Source organism: Notolabrus celidotus, chromosome 14, assembly GCF_009762535.1.
Source record: "Notolabrus celidotus isolate fNotCel1 chromosome 14, fNotCel1.pri, whole genome shotgun sequence".
In the NCBI taxonomy this organism is placed as follows: Eukaryota; Metazoa; Chordata; class Actinopteri; order Labriformes; family Labridae; genus Notolabrus; species Notolabrus celidotus.
In genome coordinates, this window is record NC_048285.1 from 284,973 (window position 1) to 303,175 (window position 18,203).

The following is an 18,203-nucleotide window of genomic DNA, read 5'->3' on the forward strand; positions in this document are numbered from 1 at the left end:
ACATAAAGTTTGGGGGATGACATGAGGTTGGGGGGATGACATGAGGTTGGGGGGATGACATGAGGTTTGGGGGGATTACATAAAGTTTGGGGGATAACATGAGGTTTGAGAGGATGACATGAGGTTTGGGGGATGACATGAGGTTTGGGGGGATTACATAAAGTTTGGGGGATGACATGAGGTTGGGGGGGTGACATTTTAAAGGCTGTGACATAGTTCATCCAGCAGGTGGAGCTCTTGGCTCACAATAACTCAGGTTACAATGAGTACTCAACATCGGGCTGCAGCGAGAGAGAGAGAGAGAGAGAGAGAGAGGGGGGGGGGGGGGGGGGGCATGAGGTTTGGGGGGGTGACATGAGGTTGGGGGGATGACATGAGGTTTGGGGGGATTACATAAAGTTTGGGGGATAACATGAGGTTTGGGGGGATAACATGAGGTTTGAGAGGATGACATGAGGTTGGGGGGGATGACATGAGGTTTGGGGGGATTACATAAAGTTTGGGGGATAACATGAGGTTTGAGAGGATGACATGAGGTTGGGGGGGGTGACATGAGGTTTGGGGGGATTACATAAAGTTTGGGGGATAACATGAGGTTTGAGAGGATGACATGAGGTTGGGGGGATGACATGAGTTTTGGGGGGATTACATAAAGTTTGGGGGATGACATGAGGTTTGGGGGGATGACATGAGGTTGGGGGGGTGACATTTTAAAGGCTGTGACATAGTTCATCCAGCAGGTGGAGCTCTTGGCTCACAATAACTCAGGTTACAATGAGTACTCAACATCGGGCTGCAGCGAGAGAGAGAGAGAGAGAGAGAGAGAGAGAGAGAGAGAGAGAGAGAGAGAGAGAGAGAGAGAGAGAGAGAGAGAGAGAGAGAGAGAGAGAGAGAGGGGTGGGGGGTGGGTGGTGGGGGGGGGTGGGGGGGGTTGGGGGGCAAGGGAGAGAGTCCAGATCTGTTAATTCATGATGTAAGGACCTCTTCTTCATTTAATCAGACAGAATAGTTCCTCTCTGAGTGGGCGGAGTCAGGCATCAGCAGATACAGGAGAGTCTATGAACGGACACGTGTGTGTGTGTGTGTGTGTGTGTGTGTGTGTGTGTGTGTGTGTGTGTGTGTGTGTGTGCGTGGATCCTGAGTCAGATGTGATGTCAGACCTCAGATCAGCATGGGGGCGAAGCTTCAGGTCCAGAGTTTATTGATCCAGTCTGCAGGTGTGTTGTGTTGGAGTCTGTCGTGTTCAGACTATTGATCTCAGATATCGACAGTGATCAGTTCACAGAGATAAATATCTTTATTGAAGTCAGAACAACAGAAAACTATGATACTGAGACCATTCAACATCAGCTGTAGTGCATTGTGGGAGTTCACAGGTCCGCCCAGGTGAGGCTGCACGCTCAGAGAGATCCCGATGCTCATGTCCCACAGAACAACAGACAGACCAACAGCCTACCTGCTGACCACATGACCCTCCAGCTGCTCAGGTCTGCGGTGTGTGTGCGTGTGTGAGTGTGTCTGTGTCTGTGTGTGTGCTGTGCTGTGTCGTCTCCTCGCCGCCAGGAGCCGTCTGCTGCTCAGCCAGCATCTCGGTCAGCCTCAGGCCGAGCACCGGGTCTCTGGACTCTGACGGCACCTGTTGGAGGAGAGCAGAACTGTGACCACCTCCCAGGATCAGATTTCTCACCTGTGCGAGTCCTGTTCCTGAAACTGATTCCCATGAACAGGTCTTTGTGAGCATGCAGCTGCTGTTCTCACTCACCGGCGGGTCTCCTCTGCGTCTGAGCATGATGCCGTCTGCCAGTAAGGCCTTCCCCGTTTCCTCGAACAGAGTGGAGTCCTGGACCTCCCCGCGGCTCTGCAGCTCTGAGTGTTTCTCTACAAACCTGCAGAGACACAGAGACTCAGACACGCTGCAGGAAACCGAGCGCTCAGTGTGTTCAAAGAGCAGGCACATCGTCAACATCTGATCTTTTCGTATCGTACACCGTCTCTGATGTTTTCTCTCATTGGGAAACTCACCTCTGACACGTCGAAACAAAGCTGGACCTGCACAGATCGAACGGTCGGCCGGGAACGTACAGCTCGTAGAACTTGCTGGAAACAGACAGACACAGTTTTCAGACTCGGAGGACTTTCTGCTAAGTTTCAGGAGGACATTCACACGTTCATCATCGCGGGTCAGAGGACAGGCTGCGTGTCTTACGCTCGGACTTGGTCCTCTCTGTAGAAGATCTCAGGCACAGCTTCCTGTTTCTTGCTCCAGGATCTGAGCTGCGGCTTCACGTGCAGCGGCTCTCTCTTCGGAGGAAACGCTCTGTAAACATCGAACCAGACCGGTTTCTCTGACGGCTTTATGACTCCAGAGCGCATCAGGTCTCGAACCCTGAAAACAACAGACCATGTTAGAGAGTGGAACAGACGTTTTACTGAACGCTTATTCAACAGATGAAGACACTCATCAATCATACTGCTCTCATTACTTGTTACAAACGTGAAGACGTGCTGAGCTCTGCTCTCTTTACATGACACTTCATGATGAACCTGTTAAACACATTTAACTCTTACAAACACAAACCTGACCAAGGTTTCACTTTCATCATTTATTATAGTAATGCAAGATTAAAGTTATACACTCACTTTCATAATCACAACTCTTCATTAAATACTGATTAATTTGGGATTATTATCAGTGATCAAAAAATATAAACATTAACATTATGAATAAATAATAAATACAAACATTAACATTATGAATACATAATAAATAAATACAAACATTAACATTATGAATACATAATAAATACAAATATGAACATTATGAATAAATATTAAATAAATATAAACATTAACATTATGAATACATAATAAATACATATAAACATTAACATTATGAATAAATTATAAATAAATATAAAGATTAACATTATAAATAAATAATGAATAAATATAAAGATTAACATAAATAAATAATAAATAAATCTAAACATTAACATTATGAATAAATAGTAAATAAATATAAACTTTAACATTATGAATAAATAATAAATATAAATATTAACATTATGAATACATAATAAATAAATACAAACATTAACATTATGAATAAATAATAAATAAATAATAAATACAAACATTAACATTATGAATAAATAATAAATACATATAAACATTAACATTATGAATAAATAATAAATATAAATATTAACATTATGAATAAATATTAAATAAATATAAACATTAACTTTATGAATAAATAATAAATAAATACAAACATTAACATTATGAATAAATAATAAATATTAATATTAACATTATGAATAAATTATAAATAAATATAAAGATTAACATTATAAATAAATAAATAATAAATAAATATAAAGATTAACATAAATAAATAATAAATAAATATAAAGATTAACATAAATAAATAATAAATAAATCTAAACATTAACATTATGAATAAATAGTAAATAAATATAAACTTTAACATTATGAATAAATAATAAATATAAATATTAACATTATGAATAAATAATAAATAAATATAAACTTTAACATTATAAATAAATATTAAATAAATATAAACATTTACATTATGTATAAATAATAAATAAATATAAACATTAACATTATGTATAAATAATAAAAAATAAATAAATATAAACATTAACATTATGTATAAGTAATGAATAAAGAAAATTATCTTTATGAATCAATAATAAATACATTATGAATAAATAATAAATAAATATAAACATTTACATTATTAATAAATGATAAATAAATATAAACATTAACATTATTAATAAATGATAAAAAATAAAAACATTAACATTATGAATGAATAACAAATACATATAAACATTTAAAGTTGGGTATTTTTTTTCTCTTGAACCTCTGAATCCAGGTGTGTGTCAGGTGAGCTCTGCAGCAGTTACCTGTCTATTATCCATGAGGTGTGTTTAAACTCAGGTTAAGCTTTTACAGGAGGAGATTTGAGCTCAGAGACAGGTTTAGATCAGAGACTGGTTTAACCATAGACTGTAAATAAAAAGGTTTAACTTGGCATCCTCCGTCTGTCGCCTTCTAGTGACGTAATCACTGCGTCGCCAGCTTCGGTCATGCTCTTGAAGGCTATACGTTTCTCTAGAAGCTGTTTACTGTATGTGTGTGTGTGTGTGTGTGTGTGTGTGTGTGTGTGTGTGTGTGTGTGTGTGTGTGTGTGTGTGAGAGAGAGAATACCTGCAGTTAGCTGCCATATATCAGTGTTAGCCAGGCCGAACTGTTCTACTGTAACACGAACACTATGAGAGCTAACAGAGCTTTAATGACGTCAGCAGATCTCTGTAGAGGGTTAAACATCAACGTGCATGTCCACAGTTAGCCGTCAGAGCTAACAGAGCTAACAGAAGTATCCGGGTAAAGTCTCTCTCTTACCGGGTAAACACGGTCCCGAACCTCTCCAGCCTGCTGCCCGCCATCACGCTGCTGTGACACAAACTGTGAAGGTTATAAACTGAGATTAATCTGTGTTTAAACGTCCATGTGAGCTAACCAGAGCTGCTAGCATAGCGTGCTAAGGCAGTCAGTCACTGACGTCTTCTTCTTCTACGGATGAATTACCGGCAGATTGAGCTGATGAGCGCCGCCTTCCACGCACGCACGCACGCACGCACACACGCAGGTCAGTCTTCTTCTGCTGGTTTAATGGCGGTTATCATTGTAGTAGTTGCATTACCGCCATCTGCAGGGCAGTGACGGACCTGCAGTGACACAGAGATCAGATATTCACTCTTCTTCCTTTCTCTCCTAGGACTCTGTGCAGACCCTCAGACTCTCAAGACCCTCTGCAGTGATTCCTTCACAGTAATAGTAATATTATACTATCCTCCTCCTGTTTGCTCCATCAGCTTTGATACTACAGCCTGAGATGTGATAACAGAGAGCTGCGCAGTCCTTAGTTATGACCTGTAACTTCTCAGCTGCTGTCCGTCCTGTTCCCTCATGTCCACAGTGGATTAGTTGTTTCTCTGCACACATGAGTGACTGCAAATCTGTTCTTACCCAAAGAGAAAGAGTGGATTTAGTAAATCCTCCAGGCAGCGTAGAAACATGTGAATTCTTATAAAACACTGAGGGGAATGGGAGAAATGCAAACCCCACTCTGCATCTTACTCCCAGCATGTTAAACACCAACTCTGTCAGCTTTGTTTGTTTGTTTGTGACTTTAAAGTAAATAAAGATGCTCTTTATTTACACTGAGTCACCAGGTCTGATCAGCAGTCCTGTCTCTGATCAGCTGTTCTGTCTCTGATCAGCTGTCCTGTCTCTGATCAGCTGTCCTGTCTCTGATCAGTTGTCCTGTCTCTGATCAGTTGTCCTGTCTCTGATCAGCTGTCCTGTCTCTGATCAGCTGTCCTGTCTCTGATCAGCTGTCCTGTCTCTGATCAGCAGTCCTGTCTCTGATCAGCTGTCCTGTCTCTGATCAGCAGTCCTGTCTCTGATCAGCAGTCCTGTCTCTGATCAGTTGTCCCGTCTCTGATCAGTTGTCCTGTCTCTGATCAGCTGTCCTGTCTCTGATCAGCTGTCTCCGAGCTGCTACTGTGTAATCTTGATGAGGTGAAACATGAGTCTGGTTGTCTGCGGACTGTGTTGTGCTGTGTGCAGCGTCTCTGTGCTGCAGTGATTTCAGGCAGTCTCCGTCATGACTGACTCAGATTTAAACTCTGACATGAACACAGTTTGGTGTGAGTGAGGAGGGCTGCAGGTGCGACCTGTTACTCTCACCTGGCTGCAGAGACAGAAAGAGTATGGAGAGAATAAGACGATATCAGAGGACAAATTTAAACACCAACAAGACCCTTCTGAGAAAATACACCAGAGGCTTCACTGCTCGGACAACACTGCAAGGAATTCTGCTTACAGAGGGTTGTGTGTGTGTGTGTGTGTGTGTGTGTGTGTGTGTGTGTGTGTGTGTGTGTGTGTGTGTGTGTGTGTGTGTGTGTGTGTGAGAGCAGCTTATTGCTGTGTGGGGAAAGTGAACTTTAAACTCTCCCTGTCAGCTGACTGCCGTTAAACTCTGGTACAGTGTGATTGAACAGAGCCGGAGACATTACACACACCCTTTAACACACACACACACACACACACACACACACACACACACACACACACACACACACACACACACACACACACACACACAGGGAGGGGACACACACCTCCTGCACGCTGCTTTGATTTCCTGCTTGGACCTGTCAGAATTCAGCTGCACATGAGTGATAATGTGAGCGTTGGAGCAGCGTTCTTGGAGCAGACTGGGTTTAGTCATCAGGTGGCTTTTCAGGTTCCTCCACAGAGAGAGTTTAGGAGCAGAGAGTCAGGCGGGCGGGTAAGGCCAGGTTCAGTTCAGGAATGTCAGCACGTAACAGGGTGGTGTAGAGAGAGCGACGAGGGAGGGAGGGAGGGAGGGAGGCAGGAGGGACAAAGAGCAGGAGAGAGAGAGTCATAAATGCAATAATTACAGTTTTCTCTACTGGTTCAGCAGGCTGCCTGTAGCTAACAACACTGCTGTCCGTCTGTCAGCCAGCGCTCAGGAAACACGTCTGTTACAGCTCTTCTTCTTCTTCTTTGGATTTACTTTCGTAGAACTTTTCTCAGCATGGACCTGCTCCTGGACTCTGGATAACCACCTCACTCAGAGCGCTTTGACCCGACTCCTCCATGAAAAACAAGGAGTCCTCCACCATGTCTGTGACCGCCCTCTTCAGGGGCAAGTGGGGGCAGAAGGCCCAGGACAGCCCGGGGAAGCCTCCCGCTGCGGTGATTCAGCCGGGTCACATGGACGATGAAGATGAAGACGAGTCCTCAGTTGGATTCAGCAGAGAGCCCAAACTCAGGAACTCCCGCTTCTACCGCTCCATGAGGAAGAAGAAACAGGCGGCAGCAGAGCAGTCTGAAAGTAAGACCTCTTCTCCTTTACCTGAGCATCTGCTCTCCTGGCCCTGAAGCCTCAGGTGTTCAGTCACAGGTTAGCGCTGTGCTAACAGTCTCTGTTGAAACTTAACATTGTTGTTTTCTTTGAAAGAGGAACAAAGGCCCAAGCTCTGATGTCTGAATGAAAACAACCTGAGAAACTCGTTCTGTTCCAGACGCACAGTACTCTGAGCAACACCTGAACAGGTGCACACACCTGAACAGGTGCACACACACTCTGAGCTCAGGACTGAAGGCTGAAAACAGCCTGAAGTTAAAGTGTTTGAAGGAAACAACAGAATACACCTGTTAGTACACCTGTTGGTACACCTGTTAGTACACCTGATGGTACACCTGTTAGTACACCTGTTGGTACACCTGTTAGTACACCTGATGGTACACCTGTTAGTACACCTGATGGTACACCTGTTAGTACACCTGTTGGTACACCTGTTAGTACACCTGATGGTACAGCTGTTACTACACCTGATGGTACACCTGTTAGTACACCTGTTGGTACACCTGTTAGTACACCTGATGGTAGACCTGTTAGTACACCTGTTGGTACACCTGTTAGTACACCTGATGGTGCAGCTGTTACTACAACTGATGGTACACCTGTTAGTACACCTGATGGTACACCTGTTACTACACCTGATGGTAAACCTGTGAGTACACCTGTTGGTACACCTGATGGTACACCTGTAGGTACACCTGATGGTACACCTGTTAGTACACCTGATGGTACACCTGTTAGTACACCTGTTAGTACACCTGTTGGTACACCCGATGGTACACCTATAAGTACACCTGATGGTACACCTGATGGTACACCTGTTAGTACACCTGTTATTACACCTGTTAGTTCACCCGATGGTACAGCTGAAGTGCAACAGAAAAGATATTTTGGTGATGGTTTAACTTTCAGACCTTTTTATTGATCCAGACTGATCGTTAAACTCTAAATCTGATCATTTTTAGATTTTTAGATTTTTAGATTTTTAGATTTTTAGATTTGAGGATTTTTAGATTTTTAGATTTTTAGATTTTTAGATTTTTAGATTTTTAGATTTGAGGATTTGAGGATTTGAGGATTTTTACATTTGATGAATCTTAGATGAGGTTTTGTTCTGTGCGTCGTTCTCCAGAGGAACACGACGTTCCTGAGCAGAGCTGAAACAAACACAACAATAAAGCCTCAGAGCTTAGACTTTGTCCGGCCTGGCAGGGAGGGATCAAACGATTACTTAACTCTCAGTAACTCTGCTGATTGTCGGCTTCACACTCTCTCATAAAACTCAGTAACATGAAATCATAAAACTGAATAATGTGACAAAACCACATGATGATCTAAGACTCCACAGAGAGAGGAACTTCAACCAGAGGAGTGCTTCAGACAGAGCTCCACATCTGATGAATGTTATTGATAGTCTTATCTGATCCCCTGTTATCAGCTGTTTAACAGATAACTGTGCTTTCCTCAGAGATATGATCAGCTGTTGTGTGATGGAGTGTCTGTAAACACACAGACAGGTTTCACCGTGCTGTCGGTTCCTCACTGACTTTGTGAAAACCAAAGTAAACATATTTAACATTAAAATGAAAAAGTGAAGAAGTTAGTGAGACGTTAAGATCAGAGTCACATACAGGCTGAGTCACTGATACACGTGCTGACCGTGAACCCATGTTTATATCATAAAGAATAATATCATAGACTTAAAGAGATGAAAGTTATTAACTGTGCTGAACTCATTCACAGATGATCAGATAGTTTCATATGAAATGTTCATTGGTCCGTGTAACGGATCAAAGTGTGAGGTGACCAGGTCGTTGTGCACGTTAGAATCCTTCCATTAAACCTGACGTGAGACGAGGAGAACCTCCTGCAGGAATATTGATGTTGACATCTCTGTCCTCATCCAGCTCTCCTTCTTCTCTTTGACGTTGACTTTAAACATAAATAAGTCAGATGTCTCCTCTTTGAACGTTGTGTCTATTATCTCTACCTCTCCTGGTTTCAGTGACTCTGTAGAGATCAGCAGCTTAGAGGTGCTCTCTCCAGCTCTGGATCACAGGACAGGATGTTGCTCCACTTCCCCTCTCAGAGATGGTTGGGGTCCAGAAGCTCCTCAGGCTGCTCTCACATCTGTACCTGCTAAGTGTCATTATTTCCCCATGACCAAGACCAGCCTGAGACCACACTAACGTTTTTCTCACAGTGTCAACAGGCAGAGAGGGAATGAGACAGATAGATCTGATATGACGTATGACGTGATGATACTGCACGATGCATTCAGGTTCCCTGTGCATGAGATGATGATACTGAATGATGCGTTCAGGTTCCCTGTGCGTGAGGTGATGATACTCTACGATGCGTTCAGGTTCCCTGTGCGTGAGGTGATGATACTGCACGATGCGTTCAGGTGCCCTGCTCATGAGGTGATGATACTGAATGATGCATTCAGGTTTCTTGTGCGTGAGGTGATGATGCTGCACGATGCATTCAGGTTCCATGTGCGTGAGGTGATGATACTGCACGATGCATTCAGGTTCCCTGTGCATGAGATGATGACACTGTATGATGCGTTCAGGTTCCCTGTACGTGAGGTGATGATACTGCACGATGTGTTCAGGTCCCTGTACGTGAGCTGATGATACTGAATGATGCGTTCAAGTTCCCTGCTCATGAGGTGATGATACAGAACGATGCATTTAAGTTTCCTGTGCGTGAGGTGATGATACTGCAAGATGCGTTCAGGTTCCCTGTGCGTAAGGTGATGATACAGAACGATACATTCAGGATCCCTGTGCGGGAGGTGATGATACTGAACGATGTGTTCAGGTTTCCTGTGCGTGAGTTGATGACACAGAACGTCATGTTCAGGTTCCCTGCTCATGAGGTGATGATACTGCACGATGCTTCAGGTCCCTGTGTGTGAGGTGATGATACTGTACGATGCGTTCCGGTTCCCGGTTCATGAGATGATGTTACTGAATGATGCGTTCAGGTTCCCTGCTCATGAGGTGATGATACAGAACGATGCGTTTAAGTTACCTGTGTATGAGAGTGAAGTGATGATACAGAACGATGCGTTCAGGTTCCCTGTGCGTGAGGTGGTGATACTGCACGATGCGTTCAGGTTCCCTGTGCGTGAGGTGATGATGCTGAAAGATGAGTTCAGGTTCCCTGTTCATGATATTATGATACAGAACGATGTGTTCAGGTTCCCTGTGCATGAGTGTGGAGGGTTATGATACAGAACGATGCGTTCAGGTTCCCTGTGCGTGAGGTGATGATACTTAACGATGTGTTCAGGTTCCCTGTGCATGAGTGTGAAGGGTGATGATACAGAACGATGCATTCAGGTTCCCTGTTCATGATATGATGATACAGAACGATGTGTTCAGGTTCCCTGTGCATGAGAGTGAAGGGTGATGATACAGAACGATGCGTTCAGGTTCCCTGTGCGTTAGGTGATGATACTGAAAGATGACTTCAGGTTCCCTGTGCATGAGATGATGATACTGAACGATGCATTCTGGTTCCCTTTGCGTGAGGTGATGATAGTGAACGATGCGTTCAGGTTCCCTGCTCGTGAGGTGATGATACTTAACGATGCGTTCAGGTTCCCTGTGCATGAGATGATGATACTGAACGATGCATTCACGTTCCCTTTGCGTGAGGTGATGATAGTGAACGATACATTCAGGTTCCCTGTGTCTGAAGCTATGATACTGCACGATGTGTTTAGGTTCCCTGTGCGTGAGGTGATGATACTGAACGATGAGTTTAGGTTCCCTGTTCATGAGGTGATGATACAGAATGATGCCTTCAGGTTCCCTGTTCATGAGATGATGATACAGAACGATGTGTTCAGGTTCCCTGTGCATGAACGTGAGATGATGATACTGAGCTATGCATCGAGGTTCCCTGTGCGTGAGGTGATGACACTGATAGATGCGTTCAGGTTCCCTTTGCGTGAGTTGATGATACTGAACGATGCGTTCAGGTTCCCTGTGCATGAGCTGATGATACTGCACGACACGTTCAGGTTCCCTGTTCATTAGATGATGATACAGAACGATGCGTTCAGGTTCCCTGCTCATGAGGTGAAGATAGAGAACGACGCGTTCAGGTTTCCTGTGCATGAGTGTGAAGTGATGATACAGAACGATGTGTTCAGGTTCCCTGTGTCTGAAGCGATGATACTGAACTATGTGTTCAGGTTCCTTTTGCGTGAGGTGATGATACTGAACAATGAGTTCAGGTTCCCTGTTCATGAGGTGATGATACAGAACGATGCGTTCAGGTTCCCTGTGTATGAGAGTGATGTGATGATACTGCACGATGCGTTCAGGTTCCCTTTGTGTGAGGTGATGATACTGTGAACGATGAGTTCAGGTTCCCTTTTCATGATATGATGATACAGAATGATGCGTTCAGGTTCCCTGTGCATGAGTGTGAAGTGATGATACAGAACAATGCGTTCAGGTTCCCTGTATGTGAGGTGATGATACTGAACGATGCGTTCAGGTTCCCTGTGCATGATGTGATGATACTGAACGATAATAATAATAATAATAATACATTTTATTTAAAGCGCCTTACCAAACACTCAGGGACACTTTACAGAGTGGATAAAACACAATAAAAACAACACGATAAAATAAATAAAAACAACAAGCAAAGTAACACCAAGTTAAAATGAGGCAGTGAAGTTAAACAGAGAATGCGGATTTGAACAGATGGGTTTTGAGGTTCTGGTAATGATACGGGCTGCAGAGTTCTTGACCAGTTGAAGTTTATGGAGGGATTTGTGAGGGACACCGAAGAGGAGTGAATTACAATAATCGATACGGGAGGTGACGAGACTGTGGACCAGGATAGCAGCGGTGTGAGGGGTCAGAGAGGGGCGGAGACGGTTGATGTTGTGGAGATGGAAGTATGCAGACCGGGTTATGTTATTGATATGAGAGTGGAAAGAAAGCGAGCTGTCGTGGATGACACCCAGACTCTTTACCTCAGGGGAGGGGGAAACTGTAGAACTGTCTATGGAGAGGGAGAAACTGTTGGCTTTGGATAGGGTGGACTTAGTACCTATGAGGAGGAGTTCTGTTTTATTGCTGTTGAGTTGAAGGAAGTTGGAGGTGAACCAGGATTTGATCTCAGAGAGTCAGAGGGTGAGGGAGGAGGGTGGGAGAGTGGAGTCAGGTTTACTGGACAGGTAGAGCTGGGTGTCATCTGCGAAGCAGTGGAAGTGAATTCCAAATTTACAAAAAATATTGCCAAGTGGGAGAAGGTAGATGATGAAGAGGAGGGGCCCCAGGACAGAGCCCTGGGGCACACCTGAAGTGACGGGGGAGGGTTGAGAAGTGCAGGATTTGAGTTGGATGAACTGAGTGCGGCCTGTGAGGAGGATGCGTTCAGGTTTCCCTTTTCGTGAGGTGATGATACTGAACGATGTGTTAAAGTTCCCTGTGTGGGAGGTGATGATACTAAACGATGCGTTCAGGTTCCCTGTTCATGATATGATGATACAGAATGATGCGTTCAGGTTCCCTGTTCCAGAGATGATGATACAGAACGATGCGTTCAGGTTCCCTGTATGTGAGGTGATGATACTGAACGATGCGTTCAGGTTCCCTGTTCCAGAGATGATGATACAGAACGATGCGTTCAGGTTCCCTGTATGTGAGGTGATGATACTGAACGATGCGTTCAGGTTCCCTGTTCCAGAGATGATGATACAGAACGATGCGTTCAGGTTCCCTGTATGTGAGGTGATGATACTGAACGATGCGTTCAGGTTCCCTGTTCCAGAGATGATGATACAGAACGATGCGTTCAGGTTCCCTGTATGTGAGGTGATGATACTGAACGATGCGTTCAGGTTCCCTGTTCCAGAGATGATGATACAGAACGATGCGTTCAGGTTCCCTGTATGTGAGGTGATGATACTGAACGATGCGTTCAGGTTCCCTGTTCCAGAGATGATGATACAGAACGATGCGTTCAGGTTCCCTGTATGTGAGGTGATGATACTGAACGATGCGTTCAGGTTCCCTGTGTGTGTAAAGACCCTGTAAGGACTCCATGTTGAGTCTTTATTATAATCAGATCAGTCTGAAGGTCAAACAGCTGCAGGTGACGTTACTCACTTTGAGTACAGAGGGAGGAAGTCATCACATCACAGCTGATTCCTTCTGAAGAGTGAGGCCGGGATCAACCTGATCCCACGTCACATCAGATCAATCCTCAGAAGAGTCTGACACAGCAGTAAACGTCGCTGCCTGTTGACACTGTGGCAAAACGTGAGTGTCTGATCGTCTCAGTGAACTTAATCAATATTACTGTGAATTTATTCAGGGAGCATCAACTTCAATGTGTCAATGTCTGAGCTGTCAGCGGATAGGGAGGAGAGATTATTAGATTCAATTTTTATTTTATTTATTTTATTTATTTTATTTATTTTATTTATTTTATTTATTTTATTTTATTTTATTCAATTTGTTTTATTTGATTTGACGTGAAACAGCTGTGGATGTGGTTCCTTCCCTGCAGCCTCAGATTCTGTATCTTCATGCTCACATGGATCAGTCAGTGTGTCAGTGCTGCTTTAACAGGTGAAGGCTGAGTCTGACTCTGAGAAGAGAGGGATGAAGTCACAGGATGATCAGCTGTGGGATTCCTTCTCCTTCTGTGTGTCTAGATTTAACATCTCATGAGCTCTAACAAACTCAATTCATGATTGAGTTAGATAAAGTTTAGCACGTACCAGACTGATTTAAAGCGACAGGTAGCGTTTGTTTCACACCTTTGGTCAGACATTGGGTTAAACTCTGTGAACATGAAGAACAGATGTAGAGCAGACCTCCTCAGGTTTCCTCCTCCTCCTGTGATTCAGGTCTCTGCTGAGGTTTTATTCCACGTTGATGTATGAAACAGAAAATCTTCCTCTCTTGTGATGGTTCACATAAATATTTAAAACACTCCTGTAATTATCTAACATGCGGGGAAAACTCAAACCCACTCATCCGGTTCTGAAAACAATTGAAGACTGTCGTCAGCGTCTAATGAAATAACTCTGAGGGTTTTATTAGACCGGCACGAAGAATCTGAAGTCCTGAGATGACACAGCATGCTGCTGCAAAGAGACTACAATCAACATCATCACGGCTCATAAACAGAAAGTAATATAAATTAATAAACATAAATAAATATACAGAAATATAATTATATATAAATAAATCTAAATTAATATATCCATCCATTCTCTTCCACTTATCTGGGGTTGGGTCGCGGAGGTAGCAGTCCAAGCAGATTGACCCAGACATCCCTCTCCCCAGCAACACTTTCCAGCTGCTCCTGTGGAATCCTGAGGCGATCCCAGACCAGGCGGGACAGACACTGAACAAAAATATAAACATCACTTCAGTTTTTGCTCCCATGTTTCATGAGCTGAACTCAAAGATCTCAGGCTCTTTCTACGCACACTAAAGGACTATTCCTCTCAATCATTGTTCACTAATGTGTCTAAATCTGTGTTAGTGACCACTTCTCCTTCACCAAGATAATCCATCCAGCTCACAGGTGTGGCATATCAAGGTGCTGATTAGATAGCAGGATTAAGGCACAGGTGTGCCTAAAACTGGCCAGAATAAAAGGACACTGTGAGACGTACAGTTTTACTGTGTGGGGGGTGGGGGGGGAGTGTTGTCCCTCCACCGAGTTCACGGCCTTCTCCCAGTTGGACATGCCCGGAACTCCTCTAAAGGGAGCCGTCCTTTTCTGATGCCCGAACCACCTCAGCTGACTCCTTTCAAGGCGGAGGAGCAGCGGCTCTACTCCGAGCTCATTCTGGATGTCCGAGCTCCTGACCCCCCCCCCCCCCCGACTGCGCCTTGAGATCCTGTCCATAAAGATTACAAACAGGATCGGTGACAAGGTGCAACACTGGCGGAGGCCAACACTGATAACGTGTCCGACTTCGTGCCAAGTATGCGGACACAACTGTCACTTTGGTCGTACAGGGATCAGATAGCTCGCAGTAGCGGCCCCCGAACCCAATACGAACCCAATACTCCCACAGTACCCCCCACAAGTATCCTCCTGTATCCGAGGTTCAACCTCCGGTCAGAGCCTCCTTTCCAGCACCCTGGAGCAGACTTTGCCTCATAAAGGTGTCCACGTGTCTGCAGTAAACTGCATGACATGGGCGCGTCAGAATCACTTATTATTACGTTTAGTTGTAGATTTGTCTCTTTGAAGCTGCAGACCTGAACAGCTAATCAGTGCGCTGCAGGCGGAGGAGCACGTCTGTGATGCATCGGCAAATAATGCAAAAAACAGACAGGCTCTCTGGTTTCAAAGTGAAGGATTATTGCACAGGTGTGCCTAAAACTGGCCAGAATAAAAGGACACTGTGAGACGTACAGTTTTACTGTGTGGGGGGTGGGGGTGGGGGGGTGTTGTTTATATTTTTGTTCAGTGTATAATCCCTCCACCGAGTTCACGGCCTTCTCCCAGTTGGACATGCCCGGAACTCCTCTAAAGGGAGGCGTCCTTTTCTGATGCCCGAACCACCTCAGCTGACTCCTTTCAAGGCGGAGGAGCAGCGGCTCTACTCCGAGCTCATTCTGGATGTCCGAGCTCCTGACCCCCCCCCCCCCCGACTGCGCCTTGAGATCTTGTCCATAAAGATTACAAACAGGATCGGTGACAAGGTGCAACACTGGCGGAGGCCAACACTGATAACGTGTCCGACTTCGTGCCAAGTATGCGGACACAACTGTCACTTTGGTCGTACAGGGATCAGATAGCTCGGAGTAGCGGCCCCCGAACCCAATACGAACCCAATACTCCCACAGTACCCCCCACAAGTATCCTCCTGTATCCGAGGTTCAACCTCCGGTCAGAGCCTCCTTTCCAGCACCCTGGAGCAGACTTTGCCTCATAAAGGTGTCCACGTGTGTCTGCAGTAAACTGCATGACATGGGCGCGTCAGAATCACTTATTATTACGTTTAGTTGTAGATTTGTCTCTTTGAAGCTGCAGACCTGAACAGCTAATCAGTGCGCTGCAGGTGGAGGAGCACGTCTGTGATGCATCGGCAAATAATGCAAAAAACAGACAGGCTCTCTGGTTTCAAAGTGAAGTGCTGAAAAAAAATCACAAGTAGAGCGTACAGCTAAACCGAGATGATTGCTCAGGTCAGAGTCTTTCAGAAGGAGCTTAATTACCTGGTAGGACTGACCCGGTCTGCAGGACTGACCCAGTCTGCAGAAAATGTAGCCTAGCTTACTGCTGTCTCTGCTGTAGTTTGTCAATACAGGAGCCGGGCTGAGCGGCGTCCGTTATGGCTAGTACAATTACTAGTGACATAAAACTCATACAACCCCATTTCAAAAACTCTGAAATATCCCTTTAAGATTCCCATCTGAGAGTAAAATCCTTAGAGGAGGTGTGGATTAATTATATTAGACGCTCTGCTGTCCCTGCTGAGGGATCAAAACAACAATAAAAGTCCACAGGTCTTTGAGCTTTGAACATTTCATTAACAGAAAGTTGAAGTAAACACTGAGTGTTTTAATTATTGTATGTTTAGTGGATGTAGTCCTCCTGACATGGTTAGTGTGCATGGACCGATGTATACAACTCCAGCAGTAACTTGTCGACATCGTTGGAAACAAGCTAACACCAGCTTAGTAATAATGTCTGTTTTCACAGCCGCACTCTTTTATCCTGACAGTGTGGTGATGAAGTGTTCATGGTTAAGTTAAGGAGAAGGTCCTGACAGTGTGGTGATGAAGTGTTCTTGGTTAAGTTAAGGAGAAGGTCCTGACAGTGTGGTGATGAAGTGTTCTTGGTTAAGTTAAGGAGAAGGTCCTGACAGTGTGGTGATGAAGTGTTCTTGGTTAAGTTAAGGATAAGGTCCTGACAGTGTGGTGATGAAGTGTTCTTGGTTAAGTTAAGGAGAAGGTCCTGACAGTGTGGTGATGAAGTGTTCTTGGTTAAGTTAAGGAGAAGGTCCTGACAGTGTGGTGATGAAGTGTTCTTGGTTAAGTTAAGGAGAAGGTCCTGACAGTGTGGTGATGAAGTGTTCTTGGTTAAGTTAAGGAGAAGGTCCTGACAGTTAGGTGATGAAGTGTTCTTGGTTAAGTTAAGGAGAAGGTCCTGACAGGGTGGTGATGAAGTGTTCTTGGTTAAGTTAAGGAGAAGGTCCTGACAGTGTGGTGATGAAGTGTTCTTGGTTAAGTTAAGGAGAAGATCCTGACAGTGTGGTGATGAAGTGTTCTTGGTTAAGTTAAGGAGAAGGTCCTGACAGTGTGGTGATGAAGTGTTCTTGGTTAAGTTAAGGAGAAGGTCCTGACAGGGTGGTGATGAAGAGTTCTTGGTTAGGTTAAGTTAAGGAGAAGGTCCTGACAGGGTGGTGATGAAGTGTTCATGGTTAAGTTAAGGAGAAGGTCCTGACAGTGTTGTGATGAAGTGTTCTTGGTTAAGTTAAGGAGAAGGTCCTGACAGTGTGGTGATGAAGTGTTCTTGGTTAAGTTAAGGAGAAGGTCCTGACAGGGTGGTGATGAAGTGTTCTTGGTTAGGTTAAGTTAAGGAGAAGGTCCTGACAGGGTGGTGATGAAGTGTTCTTGGTTAGGTTAAGTTAAGGAGAAGGTCCTGACAGGGTGGTGATGAAGTGTTCATGGTTAAGTTAAGGAGAAGGTCCTGACAGGGTGGTGATGAAGTGTTCTTGGTTAAGTTAAGGAGAAGGTCCTGACAGTGTGGTGATGAAGCGTTCTTGGTTAAGTTAAGGAGAAGGTCCTGACAGGGTGGTGATGAAGTGTTCATGGTTAAGTTATGGAGAAGGTCCTGACAGGGTGGTGATGAAGTGTTCTTGGTTAAGTTAAGGAGAAGGTCCTGACAGTGTGGTGATGAAGCGTTCTTGGTTAAGTTAAGGAGAAGGTCCTGACAGGGTGGTGATGAAGTGTTCATGGTTAAGTTAAGGAGAAGGTCCTGACAGTGTGGTGATGAAGTGTTCTTGGTTAAGTTATGGAGAAGGTCCTGACAGGGTGGTGATGAAGTGTTCTTGGTTAAGTTAAGGAGAAGGTCCTGACAGTGTGGTGATGAAGCGTTCTTGGTTAAGTTAAGGAGAAGGTCCTGACAGGGTGGTGATGAAGTGTTCATGGTTAAGTTAAGGAGAAGGTCCTGACAGTGTGGTGATGAAGTGTTCTTG

The 18,203-nt window shown here is 44.4% G+C and overlaps 2 protein-coding genes across 3 annotated transcripts in view; one reads left to right on the forward strand and one right to left on the reverse strand.

Annotated features, from left to right (window-relative positions):
• Positions 1 to 18,203, forward strand: part of ngef (neuronal guanine nucleotide exchange factor) — a 48,292-nt gene that overhangs the window by 2,687 nt on the left and 27,402 nt on the right. Inside the window, exons 1-3 of one of the 2 annotated variants that reach the window (XM_034700974.1) lie at positions 4,185 to 4,687; positions 4,817 to 4,869; positions 6,652 to 6,964. In XM_034700974.1, the coding sequence (XP_034556865.1) occupies positions 6,727 to 6,964 (238 nt within the window). In that variant the 5' untranslated portion in view covers positions 4,185 to 4,687; positions 4,817 to 4,869; positions 6,652 to 6,726. Of the gene's footprint in view, positions 1 to 4,184; positions 4,688 to 4,816; positions 4,870 to 6,651; positions 6,965 to 18,203 lie in introns of those variants that run through there. The other variant, XM_034700973.1, reaches the window with a different exon arrangement.
• On the reverse strand, positions 1,275 to 4,662 carry mrps23 (mitochondrial ribosomal protein S23). The gene is made up of 5 exons (XM_034700980.1): positions 4,441 to 4,662; positions 2,207 to 2,386; positions 2,023 to 2,097; positions 1,763 to 1,886; positions 1,275 to 1,636 (listed from the first exon to the last, which is right to left on the reverse strand). The coding sequence occupies exons 1-5, from the start codon at positions 4,482 to 4,484 to the stop codon at positions 1,484 to 1,486; spliced, it is 576 nt and encodes a 191-aa protein (XP_034556871.1). The 5' UTR covers positions 4,485 to 4,662; the 3' UTR covers positions 1,275 to 1,483.

What these genes read in the sequence shown, in the direction of transcription:
- mrps23 (XM_034700980.1), bottom strand. Translation starts at nt 4,484, where the DNA reads ATGGCGGGCAGCAGGCTGGAGAGGTTCGGGACCGTGTTTACCCG. An exon ending in TTCGGGACCGTGTTTACCCG is followed by an intron (nt 2,387 to 4,440) that starts GTAAGAGAGAGA and finishes TGTTGTTTTCAG; the next exon opens with GGTTCGAGACCTGATGCGCT. An exon ending in TTTGTTTCGACGTGTCAGAG is followed by an intron (nt 1,887 to 2,022) that starts GTGAGTTTCCCA and finishes GTGTCTCTGCAG; the next exon opens with GTTTGTAGAGAAACACTCAG.